At 38.3% G+C, this 17207-nt stretch overlaps 1 protein-coding gene and 1 non-coding gene across 3 annotated transcripts in view; one reads left to right on the top strand and one right to left on the bottom strand.

Moving 5' to 3' along the window:
* The window catches only part of Unc13b (unc-13 homolog B), a 207274-nt gene extending 191437 nt beyond the window's left edge, over window positions 1-15837 (bottom strand). For both annotated transcript variants that reach the window (XM_026415263.2, XM_026415255.2), the window contains exon 1: window positions 15541-15837. In XM_026415263.2, coding sequence (XP_026271048.1) covers window positions 15541-15562 — 22 coding nt within the window. In that variant the 5' untranslated portion in view covers window positions 15563-15837. The remainder of the gene's footprint in view (window positions 1-15540) is intronic.
* Trnaa-agc (transfer RNA alanine (anticodon AGC)) lies at window positions 9034-9106 on the top strand. Its single transcript has one exon. It is a non-coding gene; the product is annotated as a tRNA-Ala (tRNA).
* Window positions 15838-17207: the final 1370 nt, after the last annotated feature.

The following is a 17207-nucleotide window of genomic DNA, read 5'->3' as shown; positions in this document are numbered from 1 at the left end:
GAAATTCTATAATTTTATTTATTGGGCTGACTTCGTATATAATAATTACCTTTCTCTCCTCCCCCCACCTTTTCCCCAGATAGGCTGGCTTTGAACCCCTAGGTTCAAGGGATCCTCTTACCTCAACCTCCCAACAACTGGGATTACAGGCACTTGCCACCATCACCATGCCTCCCCACCCCTTTCTTTTTTGCAGCACTGGGAATTGAACCCAGAGACTTGTGCATGCTCAGCGAGTACTCCACCACAGAGCAACATCCCCAATTCCTTTCTCAACTTACATGAAAGGTCCCCATATTTTACTGGAAGCTTAATTTATCTCCAAGTAAGTACATTTTATATCTTTTTTTTTGGGGGGGGGGGTGCGGGGATTGAACCAAGGGGTACTTAATCACTGAGTCACATCCCCAGCCCTTCTTATTTTTTTTATTCTGAGAGTTTCCCTACATTACTTAGAGTCTTGCTAAACTGCTGAGGCTGGTCTTGAACTTGGGATCCTCCTGCTTCAGCCACAGGTGGGCACTACCATGCCTGGCTTACATATTCTAAATTAGACAGTTTGAATCAGAGCTCAATAATACTATTTTTTCTCATGATGATATGTAAAATGATGCATCTTACCATTCAGGGGATCTTATAGTTGATTAAATAAAGTATATGAAGATGAGGAGGAGCACATGCTACCATGTAGTCATTCTTCTACGACAGACCAGATCTATACCTCTAACCCATATCTCCCAAGTCGTGTTTTCAAACAGAACACATGAACTCAACAGACTGCCAGCACCTCAAATTTAACAACACCAAAATCATCATCTCCCCAAAAGCTATTATGCTGTTCCCTATTCTAATTTATAACACTATGATGAAAAACTTGATTCCATAATTCTTTCCTGTCCCTCAAATGGAATTTCTTAAAACAATTTATCATAGTAACTATCTAAAACTGCAACTTGCATCTTGCTTAGCTGCATACATGGCTTTCTCTCCTTCTTGTCTTTCAATTTCTTGAGGGCAAGGCCCACTTCTTACTCATCTTTATATACCTAGGGTGGCTAGCTCAATGCCTCACCCATGTTAAGTGTTCAATAAATGTTTATGAACGGATCACATCCTCTTCCTTTATAAGTGTAAAAACACTTAAGTCTCCACAGAGGAAAGAGGGACTAACCAAGAATAAAAGTGACTATAACTTCCAAAGGAATTTCACAGCATGATCTCATTCAGAGTTTGTCATCAACTCTATGAGGTATGTTGAACAGATATTATAACTTCCATTTAAAAATTGAGCTGGAGGGCTGGAGATGTGGCTCAGCGGTAGCGCCCTCGCCTGGCATGCGTGCGGCCCGGGTTCGATCCTCAGCACCACATACCAACAAAGATGTTGTGTCCGCCGAGAACTAAAAAATAAATATTAAAAAAAAAAAATTGAGCTGGGCACGGCAGCATGCGCCTATAAGCCCAGAGGCTCTGGAGGCTAAGGCAGGAAAATGGCAAGTTCAAAGCAGCCTCAGCAAAAGCAAGGTAGGTGCTAAGCAACTCAGTGAGACCCTGTCTTTAAATAAAATATAAAATAGGCCTGGGGATGTGATTCAGTGGTCAAGTGCCCCTGAGTTCAATCCCCGATATAAAAAAATAAATAAATTGTGGCTGATCTATTCACAATAGCTAAGCTGTGAAACCAACTTAGGTGCTCCTCAACAGTGAATGAATAAAGAAAATGTGGTATATATACACAATGGAATATTATTCAGCCATAAAGAAGAATAAAATTATGGCATTTGCTTGTAAATAAATGGAACTGGTGACTATCATGCTAAGTGAAATAAGCCAATCCCAAAAAAACAGAGGCCAAATGTTCTCTTTGATGTGAACATGCTAACACACAATGGCGGGGAGGAGTGACAAAGGGGAATAAAGGGAAGGGAAGGGGGATGGAAAAGCAGATAAAGGGAAGGGAAGGGGTAAGGGAATAAGAAAGATAGTAGAATAAATTTGACATATCTTTCCTATGTTCATATATGAATACATGACCAGTATAACGCTACATCATGTACCACCACAAGAATGTGTATGTATAATATGTCAAAATACATTCAACTGCATGTATATCTAAAAAGAATAAAAACTAAATTAAAAAAAAATAAAATAAAAATTGTGGCTGAGTAGTCAAGAGGCTTGCCAAAAGCTTTCAGTGGTAAAAAGAAGATTCAAATAAATGTAATTACAAATCCAGTGTTTTCAGTTTATCAACTTCTCCCTTAGTCTTATTTCTATTGACTTACCATGTTTTATGTTGATAAGGCTCTGTAGTTTGGCCCTTCCTATCTCCCTTGCCTCTTGATCCATGTTTTCCTTTCCTCTTTGCACACCAACTATCCGTGCTTTCTTTCAGCTCTTCCTTCTCAACACAAGACCTTTACATATCCTATTTCTTCTTCTTAGAACCTCTCCTCTCACTTGGTTAAGTATGCCTCTTTTTCAAGACATCAGTTTAATTTTTTACTTCATTAGAAAGGGCTTTTTTGACCTGAATGGGTAACTCTCCTTGTCTCATGTTCTCATAATAACATGTGCTCTCCTTTCAGCATATATCATGGTTATATTTTTCCCTAGTTGTAATTTTGTATTAATTTGTATGATTCTTCTTTGTTTATTAATGTTTATTTCTTCACTGGTCTGTAGTATAACTTCCAAGATGACAAGGGTTTTTTTTCCTCACCATTCTACCCCAAGTACTTAGCACAATAGTTATTGAAAAATGAATGAAACTATTTGCCCTCTCCTCAAGCTCTCTAAATTATCCCCTGCACTCTATTTTATAGAGATGTGAGTTCTCCTCTCTCCTAATCCCCATCTCACCTCCCTTTGTTACATATTCTTTCCCTTCAAGCTATAAACAAATTTTCTTCTTTGTCTTCTTTGTTGTTTGCTTGCTTTGTTTTTGTTTTTCCATTACTAAGAACTATATCCAGGGACACTACCACTGACCTACATCCCTAGCTCTTTTTGATTTTGAGACAGGGTCTCACTGTGCTGCTGAAGCTGGCCTCCAAACTGTAATCCTCCTGAGAATCCCAATTCCATGGGATTATAGACATGTGCCACTATATCCAGGTCAATCCTATTTCAAATAATTCTTCCACTCTAATCACAATTCTTTTATCCTACTTCATTTTCTTCACTGTACTTGCCATTATCTGAAATTATGTTATTTACCTGATTTCTGAACCATTCTTTAATGGAATTAAACTCCTTTAGAATAGGGAGCTCACTAAATATTTTTGAATGAATATATGATTTCAAAATGTGGAAATTAAGTTTCAATGAAGCCAAGCAACATATGTAAGAGTACATAACTCATCAGGGTGAAATATATTCACCAAGTCATATATATCTAAAACCAAAGCCTGTAACATCTACCCTATTTCACAGTGTGTCAAAAGATACCAAAGGTGAAAGCTAGAAAGATGGACTGGAACCAGACACATGGCACATGCCTATAATCCTAGAGACTCTGGAGGCTGAGGCAGGAGGATGCCAAGTTGAGTTCAACCTCCACAACTTGGTAAGACCTGTTTCAAATTGAAAACACCTGAGGATATAGCTAAGTGGGAGAGTGTCCCTGGGTTCTATTACCATTAATAGAACTTAGCACAATAGTTATTGAAAAATGAATGAAACTATTTGCCCTCTCTTCAAGCTCTTTAAAGAAAGAGAGAGGAATCGATCAATCTACAGTTAGCAAGTTAGAGAATAATAGTCAAAGTCTGAAGTTTAAGATTACAAAAGGACAGCACCATTTGAAGGAATGACAAGCTTTATGGGGTTTGGATGGCTGAAGTGAGGTGGATACACCTCTCCTTGGCAGATTTCCTTTATCCTTTTACAGATGAAGTCTCTACAAATCTGGCTCACAACTAATAGAAATCAAGTAAATGAGCTAGTCTTTTGATTCATCTTTGCCCCACCAAATTTATTAAAAGCAATTATCTTCCCACTGTCCAACTGCCAGCCTCTCCTTTGTTGCTTAGCACACTTTCATTACTCATTACCCTTCCTTCTCAATATCATTCACAATGAAACACTACAGAAAAATCAATAAAACAAACAGCTGCAAGAGAAAATTAATAGTCCAACACAATCCATGGGCCTATCTGTTCTCCACAATAACAAATAAATTTGGTTTTGTATGTTTGTTAATTTTTTTTTGTTGTTGTTTTGGGTGCTTTACCACTGAGTTACATCCCCAGCCTTTTTTAATTTTATTTTGAGACAGGATCTTGCTTAGTTGCTTAAGACCTCATTAACTTGCTGAGGCTGGCCTTGAACTTGGATCCTCCTGCCTCAGCCTCCTGCTTCACTGGGATTATAGGCATGTGCCACCAAGCCCAGCTGTTTCTTTGGTACTAGAGACGAAACCCAGGGGCATTCTACTACTGAGCTATATTTCCAGGCCTTTTTTTTTTTTTTTAAGTCGGTCTCATTAAGTTGCCAAGACTGGCCTCAAATTTGCAATCCTTCTGCCTCAGCCCTCAGAGTAGCTACAATTACAGGTCTGTACCACAATGCCAGGTCCAAATAAGTATTCAATGTACAGAAATACAAGAAGCAAAAGCATTTATAAAAAAATAATCAAATTCTTCTTTTGGGAATTTTATATTCCCTAAAGATCAAGAATTGCTTTTATTTATATCATTTTTTAAGAGAAAAAGGTTTATATACATATACCCTAGCACAAACTTTTTATCATACTTTTTTTTCATCATTGCGGAGTTCACAGGCACAAAAAATATAACTCCTCATCACTCTTTTTCCTTTGATTCTATGGGCCTTTCTCACATATTCAGTGGATAGTTGCTTAGGGAGATTACACTTGAGAAAAAATTCCATTTGCCACTAAACATGACAAACAGATAAATGAAATACAATTTCCTTTATTAATGAGGGGATGTAGCTTAGTGGTAGAGCACTTGCCTGGCACATATGAGGCCCTGGGTACAATCCCAAGCACCACCATGACAACAACAACAACAGTTCCTTTATTAAATTGAACATAAAATTTTACCACATACCTATATTTTTATTTCATTTCCCAGTAATGAAAGAAAGGATCACAACAAAACAGAAAATACAAAGTTAGTTAAGTCATGCAGAGCAGCTATACCTACATATTACACACAAAAGGAAACAGATTTGAAAAAGAGTTCTGGAAAAATGAATTTCACAGCTTTTTTATGACAGTTCAAATCTCATCAAGAAACTATTTTCAATCTAAATCACTCCTGCTATAATGTACCTCCAATATCTCCCCACTTCATCCAAACTTCACTGTCACCAGATCAATACATTTTTTAAAACCCATGATATATTCATACTATGAGATATTACATAGTAATGAAAATCAATGAAGTGGAAGCATCTAACATAATGTTAAGCAAAAGAAACCAGACTCACAGTAATACATACATAATTCAAATCCAAGCATGGTGGTACATGCCTATAATCCTAGAAACCTGTAAGACTGAGACAAAGGATCATAAGTTCAAGGCCAGCCTATGATATTTAGAGAGACCCTGTCTCAAAATTGAAAAATAAAAGGGCTAGGGATGTATCTCAGTGATAAAGTGTAAAGTGCTACTGGGTTCAAAGCCCAGTACCAAAAAAAAAAAAAAAAAAAAAGTTCAAAAACAGGCAAACTTTCCACTCAATTTTTCTGTGAACCTGAAACTGCTCTCAAATATACAAAGTCTATGAATTGAAAGAAAGAAAGAAAGAAAGAAAGAAAGAAAGAAAGAAAGAAAGAAAGAAAGAGAAAAGAAAAGAAAAGAAAAGAAAAGAAAAGAAAAGAAAAGAAAAGAAAAGAAAAGAAACGGACAAAACTAGTGTTAGAGTCAAGTGATTACTTTGGAATGCAAGGAGGGAATAATGACTGGGATAAAGGACAAAGGGAGCTTCCCAGGTGTTGGTCATGTTCTATTCTTGACCTGGGGTGGTAGTCACAGGAGTGTGTTGATTTTGTAATAATTCAGTGAGCTGAACACTTAAAATTTATGTTTACATATGCGTGTATAACATATATAAAGACAATTTTTTAAGTTGTTGGGGTTTTTTTGCTTGTTTATAGAGATAGTTCTTGCCATGTTGTCTAGGCAAGGGATCCTCCTGCCTTGGCTTCCTTAGTAGCTGGAACTACAGGTGCAGGTCACTGTGCCCAAAATCAATAAAGTTTTTTCAAAATATACAAAAAAAAAAAATCTTCTCTGACCTTTAATAAAGACAGTCCACATATAAAGGGCTGGGGATGTAATTCAGTGGTAGAACACTTGCCTAGCATTCTGAAGGCCCTGGGTTCAATCCCAGCACCACAAAAAAAAAAGAAAGGGTATATAAAGCCAGGCATGGTGACCTGTGCCCATAGATTCAGCTCTCAGGAGGCTGAAGCAAGAGGATCACTTAATTAGAGACCAGCTCTCACACCAAAGAGTCTTGCTTTAAAAGTTAGAAAAAGGGCTGGGGATGTGGCTCAAGCGGTAGCGCGCTCGCCTGGCATGCGTGCGGCCCGGGTTCGATCCTCAGCACCACATACAAACAAAGATGTTGTGTCTGCCGATAACTAAAATATAAATATTAAAAAAATTCTCTCTCTCTCTCTCTCTCTCTCTCTCTCTCTCTCTAAAAAAAAAAAAAAAAAAGTTAGAAAAAGCCAAGAACAGTGGCACACACCTGAAATCCCAGCAACTCAGGAGGACCCAAGTTCAAAGCCAGCCTCAGCAATTCAGTGAGGCCCTAAGCAACTTAGGGAGATCCTGTCTCAAATTAAAAAATAATAATAATAAAATAAAAGGCTGGGGATGTGGTTCAGTAGTTAAGCATCCCTGAGTTCAATCCCCAAATCCCCTATACCAAAAAAAAAAAAAAAAAAAGTTAGAAAAAGGCCCTGGGTTTGAGTCCCCAGCATCGGAGGGAAAAAAGTTAGAAAAACATGTACAGCTACTTTCCCATTTTGGCAGGAACTAATTTTACTTATCTTATATCAGACCTATTGATATTCTAAAATTTAGTCTCCGGGTTTGTATAAGAAAAGGAAGCTGTGTACATTCAAACTGTGTATTCCCAGTGATTCAGCAGACTGAGGCAGAAGGATCAACAAGTTCAAGATCAGCCTCAGCAATTTAGAGAGACACTGTCTCAAAAAAGAAAAAGGGCTGAGGAGGTAACTCAATAGTAGAGCACTTGCCTATCACGTGCCAAGCCCTGAATTAAATCCCTGAATATCAACAAAAAAGAGAGAGAGAGAGAGAGAAATGAAATCCCACTTTTAGTACTAACAAAAAAAGAAGAAGAAAAAGAGAGAGACAGAGAAAGAAGGAAAAGAAAAAAATCCCATTTTTAGAAAAGAAACTAGGGTTAAGTATTACTGCTTATAAGGAAGAGAGTTTATGAGGAAAGCACATAGCAGAGGAAATTGGTCCTTTCCTCTCTCACTGCTCTGTGGCTCAGACAAGGCACAATCAATTTCCTGAAGTCACAGTTAAGTGAAAGGAACCAGCAGCAACTCTGCTTGTAAGGACAGGGACTACTGGAACCATGATGTGATGGGAAAAGTCAGCAAGGAATTAGCTGAAGCAAATTACAATAATGGGGGGGGGGAGTGAGAAGTACTTGACCAATCTACCCTTGCGCCTGAAAAATCTAAAATCATTATCATTCCTATTTGCCACAGTGAATGTAAACAAAAATCTATCTTAGAGTTCTCTCTGTAAGAGAATCAACCCACAATCAATGTGTGCCCTGGGTGTGCTATAAATACTTGAGCCATCAAAGTTCACCTTCTAAGAGTTTCCCAGCAGTATCCTTTCAGTTAATTGGATAGCTAATTAGTGATAAATTAGGATAAGTTTTTTAAGAGGAAGTCACAACATAATCAACTTGGTCCAGTTACTATCACTAGTGGCATTTTTTTAATTTTTTTTTTTTTTAGTTATACATGGACACAGTATCTTTATTTTGTTTTATTTTTATGTGGTGCTGAGGATGGAACCCAGGGTCTCACATGTGCGAGGCGAGTGCTCTACCGCTGAGCCACAACCCCAGCCAGCCTTTTTAGTTTAAAAAATATAAGTAATACACATTCAATTTGGAATTTGTGTGGACTGGGGCTCAAACCCAGGGCCTCAAGCATGCTAAAGCAGGCACTCTGCAACTGAAATACAACCCCAACCCAATTTTCAAATACAAAAAGAAAGAAAGAAAAAGAAACGTACCTGTAATCACAAGTAAAACTTACCAGAGTAGTCTTGGTCTTTTTGTTAAGCATAAAATATTATGTGATCTTAAAGAACTTGCCTCTACTAAGGGATGTTCTGAGAGACACTGAAGCATTTGGTTTTGCTAATGAATCCAACTGAGTGTAATTATTTCACCAAAGAATATAGCAATGGCCAGGCACAGTGGTGCATGCCAAGATAATTGTTTCCTCTTGCAGGCCTGAGGCAGGAGGGTCACAAGTTCAGGACTAGTCTCAGCAACTTAGGGAAGCCCTAAGCAACTCAGCAAGACCCTGTCTCAAAATAAAAAATAAAAGGGTCTGGGAATGTAGCTCAGTCGAAAAGTACCCCTGGGTTCAATCTCTCATTTCCCACAAGGAAAAAGAATATAGCAAGGAGCCAATCAAACAAAAGTCCAGTTGAAAAGTTGACTAGAGTTCTTCAAACATATAACAAAAACCACCTACCAGGATGTTCATTGTAGATTGTTAAAAGGAAATTTTTTTAAATCCTGACTATCCATTAATAGGAATCTGAATACAGACACAGCCGGAACCACAGTGCAGGCCTATAATCCCAGCAACTAGGGAGGCTAAGGCAGGAAGATTGCAAATTCAAGCCCAGCCTCAGCAATTTAGCCAGACCCTGTCTCAAAATAAAAAAATAAAAAAGGGCTGGGGATGTAGCTCAGTGGTATATTGCCCCTGGGCTCAATCCCCAATACCAGAAAAAAAAATCATAATAAAAATAAATTATAGGAGCTGGGGATGTAGCTCAGTTGGTTGAGTGCTTGCCTAGCATGCACAAGGCCCTGGGTTCAATCCCCAGCACCACCAAAATAAATAAATAAATAAGGGGGAAAGGAAAGACAGCAGAATAAAAGAGACTTTATTATTGCTGTATGTATAAACGTGACTGCATGACCAATGTGATTCTGCAACCTGTACACTCAGAAAATGAGAAATTATACTCCATCTGATTCAAATGTATGATATGTCAAGATCATTGTACTGTCATGTGTTACTAATTAAAACAAATTAAAAAATAAATATAAATATAAATAAATAAATAATAGATAACATATATAATGGGATGGTCTACAGCCATTAGAAAGAACTGTATATAGCTAACAGGAAAATCATGAAGTTAAAAAGTTGAGGAGAGCTGGGGTTGTGGCTCAGTGGCAGAGTGCTTGCCTAGCATGTGTGAGGCACTGGGTTCAAAATAAAATGAGTAAAATAAAGGTTCATCAACATCTTAAAAAAAATAAAAGTTGAGGAAAACTCTACATTCACTTGTAGAACTTTATATTGATATGTAATGAAAAAGAAAAATACATACAAACCAATAAACAGCACTACTAAGTAATAAGAAATAGGGACAAGAGAATGTTTTTCTTTCATTTCACAATTATTTGAATTTCTTATTATGCACATATATTACCTTATAAAAAAAAAACTAAATAAGGGATGGGGGTCAACCCTGTGGTAGAATATATGCTTAGCATGCTTCAGGCCCAGGATTTAATCCCCAGAATTCACAAAAAAAGCAATGAATAAAAAAATTAACAATGATTCTAGCAGATGGTAGTTACATGAAGATTTTTATTTTCCTTTTTTATACTTTTCTGCATTTTTCTCAAATTTCTATAATCAGTAATATATTAGTATATAATACTTTTTAAATTCCAAAAAATGGTTCTTCATCAAGTCAATGGTGGTCATTTCTGGTGAAAATTAGGAGGGGAAATTGTGTGACTAAGCACTGTTATAAACACTGGGAATTACAAATAGATATTATGGAAAGGCCCAATTTTTTAAAATGTTTATTTAGATTAAGTTCATCATGAACACCACAGCAATAAATGTTAAAGAAAATCCCTGATTAAGTTTACTGAAGTTGTTCATGTAGTACTGATGCTATGGAAGCAAAATAATATCAGGATTATGAGTAAAGCTGTGCCAAAAAATGTTAAAAAAATATTTATGTCAGGAAATTTTTTTATATTTTACACATTTTATTTATAAACCCAAGAAATAATACATATTAAAAACATATGAGGGGGGTGCTGGGGATGTGGCTCAGTGGCAGAGCACTTGCCTGGCATGTGTGAGGCACAGGGTTTGATTCTTAGCACCACATATAAATAAATAAAGATCCATTGACAACTAAAAAAAAAAAAAAGAATACATGAGGGACTGGGGTTGTGGCTCAGTAATACAGGGCTCACATAGCACATGCAATCCTCAGCACCACATAAAAATAAATAAATAAAATAAAGGTATTGTGTCCAACTACAACTAAAAATTAAATATTTTTTTAAAAAGACTATATGAATATATATATTCAAATGATGCAATGGAAATGATATTTTTAGACATGACTGAGGGAACATAGAGCTTTTTAAGTTGTTTAGTCCATTGAAAAATATTTATTAGTATACTTATTTATCTTTCCATGCCTTAGGCATGTAATAAATTTTTATTTGTATTTCATTTTGGTTTATTATATATGACAACAGAATGCATTACAATTCATATTACACATATAGTGCACAATTTTTCATATCTCTGGTTGTACACAAAGTAGAGTCACATCCTTCGTGTCTTCTTACATGTACTTAGGATAATGATGACCATCAAATTCCACCATCTTTCCTACCCCCATCCCCGGCTCCCTCCCCTCCCTCCCCTTTTCCCCTTTGCCCTATCTAGGGTTCATTTAATCCTCCCATACCCCCCATAGCATATTATGGATCTGAATCCTTAAATCAAGAGAAATTTGGTTTTTTGGTGTTGGCTAATTTCACTTAGCATTATATTCTCCAGCTTCATCCATTTACCTGCAAATGCCATGATTTTATTCTCTTTAATGGTGAATAATATTCCATTGTATACATATATCACATTTTCTTTATCCATCAACTGAAGGGCATCTAGGTAGGTTCCACAGTTCAGCTATTGTGAATTGTGCTGCCATAAACATTGATGTGGCTGTGTCCCTGCAGTATGTTGTTTCAGGAAATATTTTTTAAAAGAGTAAGTGAATTTTGTTTTGTTTTGTTTTTTTGGTACTAGGGATTGAACTCTCAGCAGTGTTCAACCATTGAGCCACCTCCCCAGCCCTTTTTTATTTTTTTAGTTTGAGAAATGGTCTCCCTAAGTTGTTTAGGGCCTCACTAAATTACTGAGGCTCACCTTGAACTTGTGATCTTCCCTCTTGAGTCACTGGGATTACCTGCATGTGCCACTGTGCGTGGCTACAAAACTAAAGGAATTCTAGGGCTGGGGATGTGGCTCAAGCAGTAGCGCGCTTGCCTGGTATACATGCGGCCCAGGTTCGATCCTCAGCACCACAAACAAACAAAGATGCTGTGTCCGCCGAAAACTAAAAACTAAATATTTAAAAAAAAAAAAAATTCTCTCTTAAAAAAAAACTAAAGGAATTCTATAAAAAAGTGATTTCTTAAAAATTCAAGACTAACCACCCACCCAATGGTCAACATCTTTTTATTTTTTTTAATTTTATATATATATATTTTAGTAGTTGGTCATTTATTTATTTTTTTGTGGTGCTGAGGATTGAACCCAGGGCTTCACATGTGCTAGAGGAGCCAGAGCTCTACCACTGAGCCAGAACTGCAGCCCCTCAACATCCTTTTAGAATATCCTTACCACTCATTCAATCTCTTTCAGTGTAAAAAAAAAAAAAAATCCTCAGTCTATTACATTTGTTAAAAACAACTGTTTCAGCTCTTTATTTTAATCTAATATCCAATTTTAAACCATTGGTCCACTTGTCTCAAGTCTATCCTCCAGATTTGGCAAAAGGATCTACAGTTTTTTAAACTATCTTCTTCTACTATTATGATCCTGTCCCTCTTAAATCTTCCCACAAGTAAACTTCCCACATTCTTTAAACAACTACTGCACCTTTCATTAATCATCAAGCTCTTAAAAATTTTTTTTCCTATTAAAATAATAGATTTTCTCAATGTGCCTCTTAGAAGGAAATAGCCCAGTTGAACACAATTCCAGATCTGATCTGACCAGTGCTATTGCTTCCTTTATTTGGGTCACCATAAGCATAGCAATATAGGACTAGTACAAGATTTATTACCATATTAAAGGCATGGTTCAGACACAAGTGCTCTAAGAGTTTGAAGGAGAAAGAGATCACTATGGACTGAGGAACTGAAAATTTTCAACAATAAAATACAGACTTTAAACTGGAAAAAAATACATTTTCAATAAGCAGAAAATATGAAAAGAGCCAGGTGTGGTGGCACACGTCTGTAATCCCAGCGGTTTGGGAGGCTGAGGCATGAGGATCACAGGTTCAAAACCCACCTCAGCAACTTAGAGAGACCCTAAACAACTTAGCAAGACTCTGTTAAATAAAAATTTAAAAGGCACATGGCGTGGGGATGTGGCTCAGTGGTTTGTTAAGTACCCATGAATGATTCAATTCCTGGTACCCAAAATAAAAGGAAAGTTTCTTAATTAGAAAATATGGAAACATTATGGTGTGGCAGTAGAGAATTAACAAACTTCCCAAAAGACATTACAAAACCCAACCTCCCCCAAAGATATTTCAGGGGTTACAAGTGCAGAATAAAGCAAAGGTAGTATGGGGAATACAGTGCAGAAGCAAAGTATCTGTATAAGCACAGGCAGGAATACAGGGTCAAAAGGAGGGCTCTAGGCAATAAAGCATGATTGAAGGATTAAACTAAGGAAATGAAGTTTGAATCAAGATGTCTGGGGATGATTAAATGAACACCAGTTTGCCAATTTCTTTCTTTCTTTTTTTTTTATTTTAGTTGTGGACAGACCTTTATTTTATTTATTTATATATGGTGCTGAGAATCAAACCCAGTGCCTCAAACATGCTAGTCAAGCACTCCACCACTGAGCCACAACTCCAGCCCCAGTTTGCCAGTTTCTACATCAAGTTAACTACTTGAGTTTTACTACATGGAGAAAATTTCTAATTCAATTCTACTCCACCATTAAATGAAAGTAAGTTGTTATACACTATCTACTATATAAGCTATTTTCAGAATATGAATAATATTTCTAGAGTCAAAATATAATGCAAGGAATATCATTTTTAAAATATTTACCCATTTCTGTACATTTTCCCAGGTGAACACTTTACCATTTAATGAGTATTTGCATAAAAGATAGTGGCTTGTTTCAGTAATTAAAATTTTCTGAGGCTGAGAGAGTGGGCTCAGTGGTAGAGCATTTGCCTTTCAAGTGTAAGATCCTGGGTTTGATCCACAGCACCATCAAAATAAACGAATAAATGCCAGATATCTATTCAAAAGATAAAGACCTTCCCTATACCAAAAAAGAAAAAAAAGGATACTGACCTGCTCAGGGTCTCTATTCTCCTCAAAAGTAGAGAAGTTTGACTAATTTAACATTAAAAGGAAAAAAGAATCTGGAATGTAGTTCAATGGTAAAGTACATGTTTGGCATGCCTGAGACCCTATGTTCAATCCCCAGCACTACAATAGATAAATAGCAAAGATGTTAGCCAAACAGTAGGTACCAACATTGAGCTTCTATTAAAGCTAGCTGATTTTAAAACAAATGAAAATAGCAGCAACTCCTTCTCTAAAGTTATTTAAATTCAGTTAAATGGAATTTGTTTTATTTACTTTATTGAATTGAACCCAGAGGCACTTTCTCACTAAGCTACAACCCCAATCCTTACTTTTTGTTTTAAGACAGGGTCTCACTAAGTTGCTTATGGCCTGGGTAAACTGCTGAAGCTGACCTTAAGCTTGTGATGCTCCTGCCCCAGCCTCCCTAGCTCTGGGATTACACGTGTGCACCATTGCCTGCTTTAGAATTTGTTTTTTAAAGAGTCTTTCATAAGTCTTTATTATGGTGTGGCAGTAGAGAATTAATAAACTGCCCAAAAGACATTGCAAAACCCAACCTTTCCCAAATCCTGCTACACAGCAGCAGGGTTCTAAAGAAATAAATAGACTCCCAGCTGCTGAGAGAAAATGTCTTACTAAAACCAAAGCAAAATTCTCATTAATGAAAAATCAACCATGAAAGAAGAAAAACTGTGTCTCATAATCCCCGGAAATAACAAAATCCCATTTTGGGTTAATGCAGATTTAACAAAACCGTGGAAGAGAGCAGGGCAAAGCAGTTCCATTTGCCAGCATCTGGGGGAAACACTGTTATCAGAGAGATCACAAACAAGGACAATGCTTCTAATCTGTACAGCCAAAAAAAACAAACTCTTAACTGTCCAGTAAAAGGTACCAGGAAAAAGCTCTGGTGAAGCCTTCAGTGTATAAGTACTTTCTCACTCATAATCAAGACACTTTATCCCATTTTGTTCAACCCAGCTATGACAGGTTGTAACTTAAATTTCCCAAGATAAATTCAACAGTAATCCAAACCCTGCTTTTTCTGAGCAGATAATCTCTCTAAAATCAGTTCTTGCATTCATTCAAAACCAACACTGAGCTTCTATTAAAGCAGGCACTGGGAGTACTACAAAAACCAATAGGAATCAGTCTCTATCTACATGAAGCTTAATGTATTCATGGTCTCTCATCTTAAACCCCCAAAGCTCTAGCTTTAACATATCTTCTTAGGTCAAATGTCCTCAGGGAAAAAGCAATAAAAGACCTTCACTGTGAGTTACTGGGATGGAAGCTTCAAGGGGAGAAGAAAAAAAAAAAAAAACTATGCTCTGTTCCAACAGAGAACAAACACCCTTCAGAGTGAAATATGAGAATAATTTTAGTCTAGACTACAGACTGGGGTTCAGTGAAGGAGCAGGGAACAAGCAATAAAGGTGCAAATCAGGAAATACACTGGAAGAAGAAATGGGCAGCTGTATCACTAACGCATTTAAAGAGTGATAAAAAAGAACCTGCTACTATATACTAGTTTTACAGTGCAGAGAAAAGGAAGAAACAATGGGAGACTGCCCGCTATTGACAGGCTCCAACGATCCGCGGTCTCCTAGCTCATCCGCTCTCACAGGAGAAAAAACCCAGTCACTGTTTGTAGGACTTGGGCCGGCCAACTAACAACACTGTCACATGGCTACCAGAATGGAGAGGTAACAGTCCCTTGCAGAAGCGTGGGGAGAGGAAATTCTTCAAATGTTTATAAATGGTTAACACATCTGTCCTCCAAGGCGCGGAAGGGAACTTTGGGAGAGGTGATAACTGGACGATAACCGAAGTGTGTGGAACCTGCCGCCTCCCCACTCCAATACGCACACTCACCGCGCACACAGAGCAGTGACATGGCCGAGGTGCCGGCTAGCTTACGCCGACTAGCCTCCGCCGGGCCCCCGCCGGGCCGCTCCCTCTTTTCTCTCAGCAGGTGCCGCGACGGCGCCCGCTATCAGTCCCAAGGGTCCGGCAGCTCTTCATGGTCCCCGTAGCAGACAGCTTCCCTCCGCTCCCCCGGTCCCGCTCCAGTTCTCACCATCTGAGTGAGCTCTGGACAGCACTAAGTACGCGCCGGTAAACCAGGGATTGGGCGCGGCACCGCGGCGCCATCGCTGGGAGACCAGAGCGGCAGACTCCCACCGTCACTTCACCCGGGATCTGTGCGAGAGCCTGAGCGGAACACACCCCTGGCGCCCCGCCCCCTAACCAATCAATTCACGCCCAGTCCTCCAACCCCGCCCCTCTTGAGGCGCGTAGGAGGCGGAGTCCCCTTCCTCTTATGGGCGAGACTAAATGCCCCTCAGCCCACTAACAAATCCTCACGCCAAGTGGGGTGGGGCTTCCCCTCACCTGTGTGAGGCGGGAACTGAAGCACTCGGTTCCTCCCACGTGGGTGGGGCTTCCACTCAGAAACATTCTTTTCATTGAAGAATTTCCATTAGACTTCCTTAAAAAGGTTAGCCTTAACAGCAAACTGGTTACTTGCCATATATTTTAGCAAGATTGTACCACATGGCAAAGAATGTTTTTATTTTGTTTTGTTGGTACTGGGGATTGAATCCAGGGACTCTTTTCTACTGAGCTACATTCCCAGTCCTTGTTGTTATTTGAGGCAGAGTCTCTATAAGTTGTTGAGACTGGCCTCACCTCCCGAACTGTTGAGATTTACAGGTGTGCATCATCATGTCTGACCAAAGTAAATTTTAATTAGTTATTTAGGACAAGAAAAACACACACACACACACACACACACACACACAGAACTGAGTGAACATAGTGTCTGGGGATTGGGAGTATAGTCAGTTGGTAGAGTACTTGCCTCACATGCACAAGACCCTGGATTCAGTCCCCAGCACCACAAAAGAAAAAAAAAAAAAAAAAGAAGAAGAAAAGAAAGAAAGAAAAGAAAATATAGTGTCTGGAAGTCTCTGACTTATTTTCATGCTCTTCATTGTATCTCCATTAACTGGAATAGCACCTAATATGCAGAAATCAGACCATTAATGTTTACATTAAGAGAGGGACATTTTAAGCTGACTGGCTACTGCTGGCAAGATGATGTATGCACATGTGAAGAACTTAAAAAAAAATAGAATAGAAAACAGGAAGATACATAGTGCTGCCAAGATTGAGCACCACATAGACTATGTGCTTTCTTAGTCTCATTAGCCCAGCTAGGTTTCACCATTGGCAAATTCTTGGCCCAGAGGATTCTACCTGCCAGACCCTGAGAGGATCTAACAGGATCTTTTATATATATTAGTTGTAAATGGACCTTTAGTTTATTTATTTACTTACTTACTTACTTATTTATTTATATGTGGTGCTGAGGATCAAACCAAGGGTCTTACACATGCCAGGCAAGTGCTCTACCACTGAGCCACAACCCCAGCCCCTCTAACAGGATCTTTACCTACAATAGCAAACCTCCTAGGGCTGGGGTTGTAGCTCAGTGGTAGAGCGTTTACCTTGCATGCGTGAGGCCCTGGGTTTGATCC

This window comes from Urocitellus parryii, chromosome 4, assembly GCF_045843805.1.
Source record: "Urocitellus parryii isolate mUroPar1 chromosome 4, mUroPar1.hap1, whole genome shotgun sequence".
Classification (NCBI taxonomy): domain Eukaryota; kingdom Metazoa; phylum Chordata; class Mammalia; order Rodentia; family Sciuridae; genus Urocitellus; species Urocitellus parryii.
The sequence above is the reverse complement of the archived record's forward strand: the minus strand, read 5'-3'. Positions and strand labels throughout refer to the sequence as shown.